Source organism: Scyliorhinus canicula, chromosome 3 (assembly GCF_902713615.1).
Source record: "Scyliorhinus canicula chromosome 3, sScyCan1.1, whole genome shotgun sequence".
NCBI classification, from domain to species: Eukaryota; Metazoa; Chordata; class Chondrichthyes; order Carcharhiniformes; family Scyliorhinidae; genus Scyliorhinus; species Scyliorhinus canicula.
The window spans coordinates 270733388-270746853 of record NC_052148.1 but is presented as its reverse complement, the minus strand read 5'-3'; the positions used below and the strand labels follow the sequence as shown (position 1 = coordinate 270746853).

The following is a 13466-nucleotide window of genomic DNA, read 5'->3' as shown; positions in this document are numbered from 1 at the left end:
CAGGTGTATTTCTAATCCAATGTCAGCGACCTGAAACTTTGGGTGCATTTTGAATGGGTTCAAATTTGACCCGTTGATTCAGTTTCTCTCACTGCTGGTCCGGCCCGAGTATTTCCAGCATTTTCTAATGTCATTCCCGAAACAGCTTTGTAAATGAGGACAACGTGTTTTGGATAAGAAATTGCTCCTTTTCGTGGAGAAACGATTAAACCAGTGAAGGTCTTTGATCTGATTGAAGCACAAGGTTCTACTTTTCCATACCTGGGTGGCATGCAGCTGTGTTTCCTGGCTGAATATAAAGATGTTCATGTTGCTCTTTCTGAGGATGCCTGATCCCGAGTAGAGAATGTCCAGACTGTATGTCGATGATGAATCTGAAGTGTCTGAGAAAGTGAAAGATTGCCCAGTAATTCATTCTGTAACATGGCAACATGATGCCACCCACTGAAACGAGGCACCTTGCACCAGGATTTAGCCCACTGACTGTCCCAGTTATTGCATCGGATTTTCTCCCATCCCTTCCTGTGCTGGACACACCTTGTAACACTGTACCACATAAACACACACACCATCCCACAGGCGCACACACCATCCCATACATGCACACACACAAACCATTCCACACACAAACCATCCCACATTCACACCCACACGCACCATCCCACAGGCGCACACACCATCCCTTACATGCACACACACAAACACCATCCCACACACACACCATCCCCACACACACACACACACACACACACACACTGTCCCATCCTCTCCTACAGGGACATTCAAACATGTTGTACAATATGGGCCTTATGCTGCCTGGTCGATGGATAAAAAGAAGAAAATTTCACCAAGAACACTCTTGCACACTATTCTGTAAATATTTTGTCCCCTAAAGTACATTAGTAAAGCGGGGGTGGGTTTACAACAATCTGATACTTCTGTGGTCACTGGTTCCAGAATTCTAACCTGGTTTAATTTAAATTCTCCAACTGCGTGATAGGATTTCAACTCTTGTCCTCCAGATCGTTGATCCAATCCTGTGACATAACATTGGCTTCTATACCCAAAAGTAGCAAAGGTTCAATATTGTTGATACTTATTCTATGGCTCCAGGATATCTTTTATTTTTAACAAGAATGTAAATTATGAAGGGCAGTTTAGTGTTGGACATCCTTACCCAGGAGGAATTGGGATGAGCCCTAAGGATAAAATGTTACAATGAAAAGTGGCCACAGTCCCAGATGACCATCGGCTGCTTTCCCCTTTGAGGTGGTTTAACCTGAGGGTCACCACACCTCAGGTGAGGGGCGAGGTTGAGAAGGCGGGGCCTTCCTGAGTAACCTCAGCCGGTACGGGGAATTGAACTCACGCTGCTGGCCCCGCTCCCCATCACAAACCAGCTGTCCAATCAACTGAGCTAAACCAACCTCCCAAAATGCAGTAGAGGCTACTTGTATCGCACAAGGCCAACAGGGTCAGGCGGGAGTTACATTTCATCAACCTGGGAAAGACCTGAGTTTAAAGCTGCCAGGCTGTTGGCTCACCCGCTGCCAACCCAGTTAACAGGTGGACGTATTCTCAATATGTGCCAATTGCATTCTGCTTTCAACCCACGGGAAACATCTTGTGCAGGATCTTTTCAGCTGCCTTCACCAATAACACACAACAAACAGTGAGTATCTAAATTAGTTTCCATCGTATCATCACATGACGTTTACTCGTACCCCTTCCACACAGAGAGCGTGGGCGGAAAGAAGCACTGAGTGAGTGATGTAGAGAAAGCACCTGGTCAGGTGGAAACTACTTCCCAATCAACCAGTCGCCGTGAGCGACATTTTGGACACCTCTGTATAAAGATATATTGATCCAAGGTGGGAAATACGGAGTTAGGTCACATGATCCCATTGAATGACAGAGTAAGATCGAGGGGCTGAATGGCCACCTCCTGTTCCTATGTTTTCCTTTCGGAACGCTCCTCAATTGGGCAGCACGGTAGCATGGTGGTTAGCAAAAATGCTTCACAGCTCCAGGGTCCCAGGTTCAGTTCCCGGCTGGGTCACTGTCTGTGCGGAGTCTGCACGTCCTCCCCGTGTGCGCGTGGGTTTCCTCCGGATGCTCCGGTTTCCTCCCACAGTCCAAAAATGTGCGGGTTAGGTGGATTGGCCATGCTAAATTGCCCTTAGTGTCCTAAAAAATAAGGTTAATGGGGGGGTTACTGGTATAGGGTGGATACGTTGGCTTGAGTAGGGTGATCATTGCTCGGCACAACATCGAGGGCCGAAGGGCCTGTTCTGTTCTATGTTCTAATTCCTACATATTAGAACAGGTTTTTGGCAACATGCCCTAATATCTCCTTACGTGACTTGGAGGCGAAACTCTGCCTGCTAACATTGCTGATAAACAGCCTGGGACGTTTGATTACTTTAAAAGATGTGATATGAATGCTGTTGAGGGTGGCACGGTAACACAGTGGTTAGCACTATTGCTTCACAGCGCTAAGGACCCGGATTCGATTCCTGGTATGGGTCACTGTCTGTGTGGAGTCCGCACGTTCTCCCCGTGTCTGCGGGGGTTTCCTCCGGGTGCTCCGGTTTCCTCCCACAAGTCCCGAAAGACGTGCTTGTTAGGTGAATTGGACATTCTGAATTCTCCCTCAGTGAAACCCGAACAGGCGCCGGAGTGTGGCGACTAGGGGATTTTCACAGTAACTTCATTGCAGTGTTAATGTGAGCCTACTTGTGACAATAAAGAGTATTATTATTAATGTTGTCATACGTGTCATGTATCCTGAATAGGCCGATGAAGAGCCAATCTTGGAGAAACGGTCATAGTTGTGGACAACGGTATCCTTCAGAACTTTCCGTACCATTTCACTGCAAAGGAGAAAGTAGACATGTTTGGAGCAGGCAATCTTTGTGGTGACCCGGCACCAGGTGTACAGAGGGCTACAGAATTAAGTATATTTACCGAAAACAAAAATAAATCGTGGAAGACTTTGAGGAAGAGATCAGCCATGATCTCATTGAATGGTGGAGCAGGCTCGAGGGGCCAGATGGCCTACTCCTGCTCCTGCTCCTGGTTCTTATGAAACTTGTGTAGTTTTTAAACGTGCGATCCTCTAAAGGAGGATATTTGGATATGTTCAATGGAATTGCACTGACCGGCTTGGACCCACCATGACCCCAGCCCAATCTCCTTCCTCGGGCCGGAAGCATTCCAGATCACGACAACTCGCAGTGTTAAAACATCTCTTCTCACCTGCCCCCAGCTGTTTTCTGCGTAAATCTGCTTTCCGCTGAAATGCAATTTGCAAATGAAGTTAAGTGTACCTGGCTGGAAATCCAAAACGGAGAATATCCTGAATCTTAGAGAGCAGGTATTTGCTCATTTCAGTTGGTAGCTCGCCAATGGAAAGGAGAATATTTTGAACTTCCATGTAGGAGGGGTTGTTGTTGAAGATAATGTCTGCTGCAGATGTTCGCACCGTCTTCTCATGGATCCGTTGGTTCTGATGGTAGATCCTGTTCATGACCTTTTTCACCTGGACAGACACAAAGTTGTGACAATGAGCTCTGTAAACGGAGACAGCTCTCTGTCCAAAGCATCTGCTCAAGTTTTACCAAAGAGCCAGTGTGACAACCTGCTCAAGGATTGTCACTCACACACATCATTTCAGCTGGGGCCATTTTTCCTCCTTATTCATTTACGGGATGTGGCCGTCGCTGGGCAAGGCTGGCATCTGTTGCCCATCCTTAATTGCCCTTGAACTGAGTGGCTTGCCAGACCACTTCAGAGGGCACTAAAGAGTGAACCACATTGCTGTGGGTCTGGAGTCGCATGCAGGCCAGACCGGGTAAGGGCGGCAGATTTCCTTTCCCTAAAGGAGATTAGTGAATCAGATGGGTTTTTAAAACAATCGATAGTTTTAAGGTTGGCATTACTGGGACTCGCTTTCAATTCCAGATTTTGTTTATTGAATTTAAATCCCACTAGTTGCCATGCTGGGATTTGAACCCATGTCCTCAGTGCCTTATTCCGGACCCCTGAATTAACAGTCCATCCAGTAACATGTTCCCTGCACCACCCTCAACCCAAATTGTCCTTGTGTTTACGTTCCATCCGGACTGGAGTAAGTTGGAGATGTAACAGGTTTTAAACAAGTGTGGGGGCGAGGGGAGGGGGAGGGGAGAAAGACCAGAAGGGAAGGCCTATGACTGGGTGGAAGACAGGAGAGATGAGATGACAAGAGGGGTGATAAGAACATAAGAACTATGAGCAGGAGCAGCCATCTGGCCCCTGGAGCCTGCTCTGCCATTCAATGAGATCATGGCTGATCTTTTGTGATGGTGCAAGGCAAAAGGAGATGTGGGGCGGGATTCTCCGTCTACCGACGCCAATTTCGTAATCACCGATCGGGCGGAGAATCCCTGTCTACGACCGAATCAGGGTCGGCACCTGTTTTTGGATGCTCCGCCCCTTCTAAAACGGTGTCATTGAGGAGCGCGGTGCATGCCATTGGAACGGCCTCAGGACGCTACCTGAAGGCCCTCCCCCGATGCTTCACCCTCGATGGGCCGAGTTCCCGACGGTGCGAGGGACGTGTGCTCTCAGTTTTCGGGGACCCGGCATGGCGGCTGCGGACTGTGTCCAGCGTCCCCACAGTCGGGGGGGGGGGGGGGGGGGGGTCTGAGGGTGGCGAACGGGGTCCAGGGGCGTGCTATCTGGCAGGTCGGGTCCGCACGCAGCTGCCACCATGTTGTACGGCGCTACCGCTGCACGTCGTCGCCATGCACATGCGCAGCCAAGGACCCAGCAATTCTCCGGCCGTTTATTTCGGGAAGGTTGTGCGTTTTACGTGGCGCGGCTGCTCGCCCCTCAGCAGTCGCAGGATCGGTGCTGGGGCCTCGACGATTTTTTCATCGTAAAACTAGACACTTCCTCCGGATATCGTCTCAAAATCAGAGAATCCAGCCCATTGAGTCTGGAAGGCTGTGATGTGCTGTAAAGTTGAGGTGCTGTTCCTCAGGTTTCATTGTAACAGTGGAGGAGGCCAAGCTGAGTGAGGTCAGAGTGTGTAAGAGGCAGAGGGTTAAAAAGACAGGTGACTGGGATCCCAGAGTAACGCTTGCAAACTGAACTGTGATGTTCCACACAGCAATCTCACAATCAGCATATGGTCTCCCCGATGTTGAGGAGGGTGGATTCTGAATCGCGATAACAGGGTACCAAATCAAAAAGACGGACATGTAAATTAGCGATTTCCTGAAGGAGGGTTTGAGCCTGGGAAGGCATCACCCAACAAATCTTCCCCTCCATCCTCGCCGAGCATTCGGACGGTTTAATTCCCTCCGCAACAGTTTGGGTCACTCCTCAACCTCCAACATTCCTCCCCTCCCCAAAGCAACTTGCTGTGCAAGGGCAGAAGATGTATAACACCTTTTCTCACACCTCCTTCTCCCCATGGTCCTCGGGCCCTAAACGCTGCCCCCACCCTATCAGAGACTTCCCCCTTTTGTTCTTTCTCCCCTCACCAAACTTTCCCTGCCTCTGTACTTGCTCAAAACCGTCACATCTCTGATTTACTCCAGTTCTGACAAAAGGTCATTGACTTGAAAGGTTAATTCTGTTTCTTCCGCCAAGGATCCCATACCAGCCTCCCTGAACAGGCGCCGGAATGTGGAGACTAGGGGCTTACCACAGTAACTTCATTTGAAGCCTGCTCGTGACAATAAGCAATTTTCATTTCATTACTATCTGGCTTGCTGAGTAATTACTGAATTTCCTCTTGTTATTATCTCATTGCTAGCTGTGGAACCTTTTACATTTTTGCAATTTTGCATTTTACAATTTTCCATTTGAAATTGCAGTGGTAAATTACACCAAACCCTGGATCTTTACTAACAGTTACAATGGTGTCATGATATGTAGAATATCATTTGTGTATGTCTCATAATAACCAAACTGTATATAAACATTAGTGCTTGCATGCATAGATTACAATTCTAGCATCCGACCACAGGTGGCGTGGTTACAGGAGAAGGTTACTGGAAGGCACCCACATAGGAGTCAGGACGTAGTCTAGCATCCGACCACAGGTGGCATGGTGACAGGAGAATGTCACAGGAAGCCACCCACATGTGAGGCACAGAACCTGGACAACAGGCAGAGACTTCAGTCACAGATCGAGCAGCTCCAGAGTCAACAGTAATTGATAATAATTTGATGGGACCATCAATCCACATGGGCCGGAGAGTTGAAGTGAACTGTCGCTTTAATCAGCTAGAATTGTGCCTGCCTGCGACTGCTCTGCACTGAGAGTCGCCTACAGGGCAGCAACTCTATGTACCTCCCCTCAAGGAGGCGAAGCCACAGGCGGAGCCCACAAGCGCACCAACCTGATACAATGGGGTGTAATACAATACAATGGTCCATAGGTGGAGCCGGCAAGGGCAACAACATAGTACAATGCAATACAGTGGTGAATGGCTGTCATAATACATTCACCACAATAGTTAATGATAGGTTGTTTGTACTTAGCCATAATATCCAACTGTAATCTCAGTAGACATCATAGAAACCCTTTAGTGTTTTAGTTAATTAATAAACAGTTTTGTTCATTTACAAAGTCGTATGTTCAACTACAAAGACGTTGCCATCCGTGCATACAGAGAACCTTACAAATGGGTGGCCTTTGCGAGGGCAGCTTTGCACAAGGGGTTGTTAAGAGCGTTCTTAAAGTGTGGTGGGATGAGATTCCACAGAACCTTTTTAGAGACGCATCCCAAGCAGATGAGGTGAAAGCTGGGTGTGCGTCGTGTTGGATTACTCTTTCAAAGAGTTAGCACTCGCCGCGGCCTCCCCCTGTGCACTGTGACACCACGTCTCTGTGATAACGATGTGAAATCTCACCTCCTCTGTGATGTCCACACGTGGATATTTCTGGAGAGCTGACAAAGCAATGTTGCTGACGGGCCCCGAACCCCATTCTGCATGTTTCAGTAGGACAGGAACAGCAGCAGGGAGAAGGGAATTCTTCAGAGACAAGATGTACATCTCAATCTCAGATTCCTTTGTCGCTGATTCTGCACCTTTAAGAATCATTTCCTTTGCACTGACCACAGTCTGAAATAGAGAAAAAAATAATTTGGGGCTCAGAGATTTAAAGCACAGCGTGCAAGTTGCTGATTCTTTTTGTGTCATCACTTTATCCCTGGCGGTCGTGCCATTGGCTATCTGATCCCTAAGCTCTGGCGTTCCCTCCCAATCTCTCTGCCTCACTCCCTGCTTTTGAGACAATTAGAACAGTGCATAAAGAGGCCATTCAGCCCATCGAGTCTGCACCGACCCTCCGAAAGAGCACCCTGCCCCATTTCCCCGTTCTACCCCCATAATCCCGAACCCGCACATCTTTGGATACTAAGGGGCAGTTTATCATGGCCAATCCCCCTAACCCGGACATCTTTGGACTGTGGGAGGAAACCGGAGCACCCGGAGGAAACCCACGCAGACACGGGGAGAAAGTGCAGACCCCACACAGTCACCCAAGGCCGGAATTGAACCCAGGTCCCTGATGTTGTGAGGCAGCAGTGCTAACCACTGTGCCACCTTGCCGCCATTCTTAAATTTCCTGAGAACCCTTTGGTCCCTGTCCGAATGTCTCCTTGCGTGGCTTGTGCTTGGGTTTATCCCAATAATGGTCCTGTGAAACGCTACACAAATGTAAGTTGTTGTTGTTGCAGTGGATGGGGCTTAACATCCAATGGCCACTTTGTCATTGGGCCTGAACTAGCAGCTGACGTGCCCAAGCTTGAAACGAAAAGCACATTGTTTAAAACTCAAACTGGGGTGTGGATTGTGTTGCAGACCCTACTGTCGCTGAGGATGACGTTCCTTATTACCCCAGGGCACACTGTCCATGGCCGGACTGCGCGCACTGCTGCACTGTCAGGGGTTGTGGTGTGTTGCTAATACTCAGGATGGGTCCGTAGTGTACACAAAGACCTCAAAAAGCCAACTCAAATAAACAAAGCTAAAATTTATTACACTATTTATTATACAGTTCGATCATTATTCCTACAACAAGCAATATCATCTCTAAACTACAATCTCCACTATATTAACACTTGTCTCATGCACACTATCTTGAATTGTTCCCTAGTCTCTCCCGTCTTCTCCCGCCTTCTCCACACACTGCCAGAAGCCTGAGAGGCATTCCTTTTATAGGTCTGCTCCCCCAGCTCCATCTAGTGGTCGGCTATAGTATTACATTAACCCTTAATGTGCCAGACATTATACATAATGTCACACTGCCTTTCAGATGAGGCATTAAACCGAGGTTCCGTCTATCTGCTCGGGTGGAAGTGAAAAAGACGTCACGGTGCCATTTTGAAGAAGAGCAGGGGAGTTTCCTCTGGTGTCCTGGCCAGTAACTAACATACTGCCAACCACTTTAAACGGATTACCCGGTCACTTGTCACACTGCTGTTTGTGGGAGCTTGCTGTGCTTAAATTGGCTGCTGAATTTCCTACATTGCCTTGGCGACCACCCTGGGAAAGGACTTCTTTGGGGACCAAGTGCTTTGGGATGTCTCGAGTTTGTGAAAGGTGCTATACAAATATAAGGGGCGCGATTCTCTGCTCCCCAGGCCGAGTGGGAGAATCGTGGGAGGGCCGCTCTGACACCCACCGCGATTCTCCCACCACCCCCAAAATGGTTTTTCACGGCGACCTGCGATTCTCCGGCCCGGATGGGCCGAGCGGCCTGCCGTTCCCGAACTGTTCAAGCCGGCGGCAACCACACCTGGTCGCTGCCGGCGTGAACAGCGTGCGAAAGGTGAGTTTGGGGCCTGTGGGGGGCGGAGAGATGAGTGAGCACCACGGCCGTGCTCGGGAGGGGACTGGCCCGCGATCGGTGCCCACCGATCGTCGGGCCGGCGTCTCCAAGAGATGCACTCTTTCCCCTCCGCCGTCCCGCAAGATCAAGCCGCCACGTCTTGCGGGGCAGTGGAGGGGAAGACGGCAACCGCGCATGCGCGGCTGACGTCATTAGGTGCTGCCGGCCGCGTCATTTTCGGCCCGGCGGCCGAGTTCCCCGCAATGCCGCTCCTAGCCACCAACTTCCTGGAGGTGGCGTCCCTGAGGTAGGCCTGAAAAAGAGACACCATTCTCCAGAGAGGGGGGTCTTGGGCAGGAAGGCAGCAACCCCTCCCCAAACTCTGCCAGTAGTCGAGCGCCCCCTCTGATCAAAGGGGCAGTCTGTCTGTTTTGCCCCCGCTGAATTTTGAGGTCGAATGGATTCCTCTAAGGACATTTTTTTTTTATTTTTTTTTTATAAATTTAGAATATCCAATTCATTTTTTCCAATTAAGGGGCAATTCAACGTGGCCAATCCACCTAACCTGCACATCTTTGGGTTGTGGGGGTGAAACCCACGCAGACACGGGGAGAATGTGCAAACTCCTCACAGACAGTGACCCAGGGCCGGGATTCGAACCCGGGTCCTCAGCGCCGTAGGCAGCAATGCTAACCACTGTGCCACCGTGCCGCCCCCTCTAAGGACATTTTTGAGAAGCCCTCGCATCGTTAGACCTGCCAACCCCCTTTTCAGGGTGGCGAGTGCAGGGTGGGGGGCAATCAGAAGCCAACTCCAATGAAACAGCTCCTCCAGTCTGCTCCCTGGCAAGTGCAGGTTCAGGATTCTCACCTGGTTCTGATATCGCCCCCATGAAAATCCTGCTCAAAGTGTCTCCACTTCTGACCGGGTCCAAATTTAGAGGCCCATAACTATCTGACAATCAGGATTAAATCCAATGGGGAACACAGGAGAAACCTCTTTACCCAGGGAATGGTAGGAATGTGGGACTCGCTCCCACAGGGAGCGGCCGAGGTGAATGGTATCGGGACATTTAAGGGGGAAGCTGGATAAATACATCAGGGAGAGAGGAAAGGACGCTTAGCGTGACCGAGTTAGATGAAGAAGGGTAGAAGGAGGTCCATGTGGAGCATACACACCAGCATTGACCAGTTGGGCCGAATGGCCTGTTGTTGTGCTGTAACATTATGTAAATGAGCCAGACCTGGCTGTATCTGTACCCACCGGCAGCTCACACTGTCCTTTCTGGCAGAACTTCCTGACCAGTGCTCCGATGATAATCACAACAGTTTCTCGGATATCGTTACTCTTGATTTCTCCATTAAGTATACGCTGTGACAGAGAAAACTATCAGTGTTAAAGGTAGAAGCAGTGATCGTCCAAAAGAGACTGGATTTAAACACATACTCAACAATCTATTGGACACATGACATTTTTAAAATGTTATATTGGAACACAATTTATTGAACCAAGTTTCCTTTCTGAAATTGTGGGCTGGTTTAAATTGGTGTTTCCCAAGTGTTCATAGAATCCCTGCAGTGCAGAAGGAGGCCATTCAGCCCATCGAGTCTTTACTCACCCTCTGAAAGAGCACCCTACCCAGGCCCACTCCCCCACCCTATCGCTGTAACCCAGTAACCCCCACATCTTTAGACACTAAGGGGCAATTTAACATGCTCAATCACGGTAGCAAAGTGGTTAGCACAATTGCTTCACAGCTCCAGGGTCCCAGGTTCGATTCCCGGCTTGGGTTCCTTACTGGGTTATGGGGATAGGGTGGAGGTGTGGGCTTGGGTAGGGTGCTCTTTCCAAGAGCCGGTGCAGACTCGATGGGCCGAATGGCCTCCTTCGGCACTGTAAATTCTATGAGTCTATGATTCTAACCCACATTTCTTTGGACTGTGGGAAAATCGGAGCACCCAGAGGAAACCCACACAGACATAGGGAGAACATGCAGACTCCAGTTAGGTTTGGCACTTTGGGCGAAGGGGATTAAAGGATATGGGGGGAAAGCGGGATTTAGGCTGTTGAGTTGGATGATCAGCCATGATGATAATGAATGGCGGAGCAGGCTCGAAGGTCGGAATGGCCTCCTCCTGCTCCTACTTTGCATGGTTTGCATTGGCATCTCTGTTACTATGATATGGAAATGGTGGTTGGACATCACAGGAGCCACTCTGTCTGACAAACATCATGCACAGCGACCCCTCCCTATCCTATTTAATGTTTGGATTGTAGGTACTGAATTATCCCAAGTTCCTACATCCTTATTTCTGGAACATCCTTCCAATCTAAAAAGTTGGGCGGGATCTGAGCGAATTGGTACAGAGTTTGCCGCCGAGCGCGTTTAGTCAGATGTTTCCCGGCACTCGCAGCGCCGATAAGCACCACACTATCTATCAGGATTCAGAGGCTTGGGGGGGAGCACCTCAAGGAGACCGCACAGTCCCGTTTAATGCGTATTAAAGTGAGACGAGCTGTCTCGCTCTAAAACGCAGATTTGCAAAATAGTGATCCCACCCACAATGAGCGGGATTCAGACTGCGGCGCCTCGCGAGACCGTATTAGACTTTGCGAGGCGTGATGAGACGGATAGATCCCAGAAGACGGATCTCCCAGCATCTACCCGCTGCACCGCCTTTTGGCTGGCACAGTGGTTGGCACCCCGGGTCACTACGGAGTCTGCACGTTCTCTCCGTGTCTGCGTGGGTTTCCTCCGGGTGCTCCAGTTTCATCCCATAGTCCAAAGATGTACAGGATAGGTGGATCGGCCGTGATAAATTGCCCCTAAGGGGTCCAAAGGTTATGTGGGGTCACAGAAATAGGGAGGGGATTGGATCTTTATAGGGGGGTCTTTCAAATGGTCGGTGCAGACTTGACGGGCCGAATGGCCTCCTTCTGCACTGTAGGGACTCTCTGAAGGAGGCAGGTCACCATCACCATCTCAAGGGCATTTACGGATGGGCAATAAATGCTGGCCTTGCCAGAGGTGCCCATACCTGTGAAGGATTAAAAATGACATTTAGCCATTTGGATTTTCCTCCTTCCCAGCCTTTTGAAATATCTCTTAGATGGAGAGTCTGGGGCAGACCTGCCTCAAATATCTCAAAATATCCTGGGTCAATTTCCGTTCAGCCTGGGCATTGAAACACGGGCAATACAGCACTCGCTTTGCCAGGTTTGCATTAAGATAATTCAGCCCTTTGAAGCAGCCTGAATTTCCTGTCTACCCTTCACATTGCTACTGCTGGATACAACTGGCCTTAATGTCTCAGCAAGATTGGAACATAGGGTCTCGGGAGTAGGGGAAGGCCATTCAGCCCTTCGAACCTGCTCCACCATTCGATAAGATCATGGCTGATCTCATTGTAGTCTCAACTCCACTTGCTTGTCAGCCCTCCGCATAACCCTTGGCTTTCTTGTCGATCGGAAATCTGTCCAACGCAGTCCAGAATAAGTTCAATGATCTCCCGTTGGCCACCCCAGTGACAGCTATTCAAACATGTCAATGTGTAGGACGTACATCGGAGACAGAATCCGGGTGGTTTTTCATCACTGAGTCAGATAAATCACAGGCAAGATTTGTACTCCCTTTCTGTGGACACAGAATGACCATTTGGACGGTGCACTGTTGCGCTGGTGCCCAGGGAACTGAATTCCGCTCTGAGTCGTTGCAGCGGAACAGGGAGGCTGATAACTAAAAGAAACGTTTTCAAAAATCCATGCCGAGACAGACCGAGTCTGCCAGTACGACGTTGGTCAGAATGAAAATACTTACCATTAAAACCCTCAGCATTTCCTCCGTGGGGTGGGAGGCAAAACCACAGGCATAGAGAAACCTCTCCTGCAAGATGTAGTTACTGTCATTTCTGAAATTTAGGAACTCCAGCATCGCTGTCAACGAAGTGGTGGTCTGTGCCGAGGTCACAGCATCAACTAGCTGTGGACTGCGAGAGAAAAATTGGAAAACTGTTGATCACAGATGTGGGGCAGGACATCAAGTTCCAAAATTCCAACTTTCCATTATTCCTTACACACACAGTCAAACATGCATTACTCTGTATCCAGTAGTATTAAGAAATGGTACAGTGTTAACCAACATTCTTGACCAATATGGTCCAAAATAGTATATTTTGTTTTGGGACAATCAACAAATAGGTGACAGTTCCCTCAATCAGCCATTGTCTAAGATTTAACACTACTCTGGTCTCAGGATTGAGGTGAGGAAGGATTTCTTCACTCAGGAGGGTGGTGAATCTTTGAAATTCTGTGCAAGGACTATGGTATCTATCTGTTGGGGGCTGACCCAGGGTCATAATAGGGCATCACTAAGGATGAAGAGAATTGAGGATAAGACCGGGTAATTCAGGATAGTGATAGTCAATGAACTTAAGGAATTTAACTGTTGTGAGCGCTTTAGTGAGTTATATAGAATAAGATGGACTATATAGAATAGAAACTGTCCATTCAGCCAGTAAATGCTGGTGTTCATGCTCCATTGGAATCTCTTCTATTTGTTGTACATTTTATATCTCAAATCTATGCAGAGATTATACTATTTTCTGTGTGTGTAACAAGTTTAATTGACACTGCT

General features: G+C 48.9%; 1 protein-coding gene across 1 annotated transcript in view; it reads right to left on the bottom strand.

Annotated features, from left to right (window-relative positions):
* The window catches only part of LOC119963775 (microsomal triglyceride transfer protein large subunit-like), a 73292-nt gene that overhangs the window by 13570 nt on the left and 46256 nt on the right, over positions 1-13466 (bottom strand). The window contains 6 exon segments of the mRNA XM_038793061.1: positions 262-383; positions 2776-2873; positions 3330-3541; positions 6910-7122; positions 10097-10204; positions 12651-12819. Coding sequence (XP_038648989.1) covers positions 262-383; positions 2776-2873; positions 3330-3541; positions 6910-7122; positions 10097-10204; positions 12651-12819 — 922 coding nt within the window.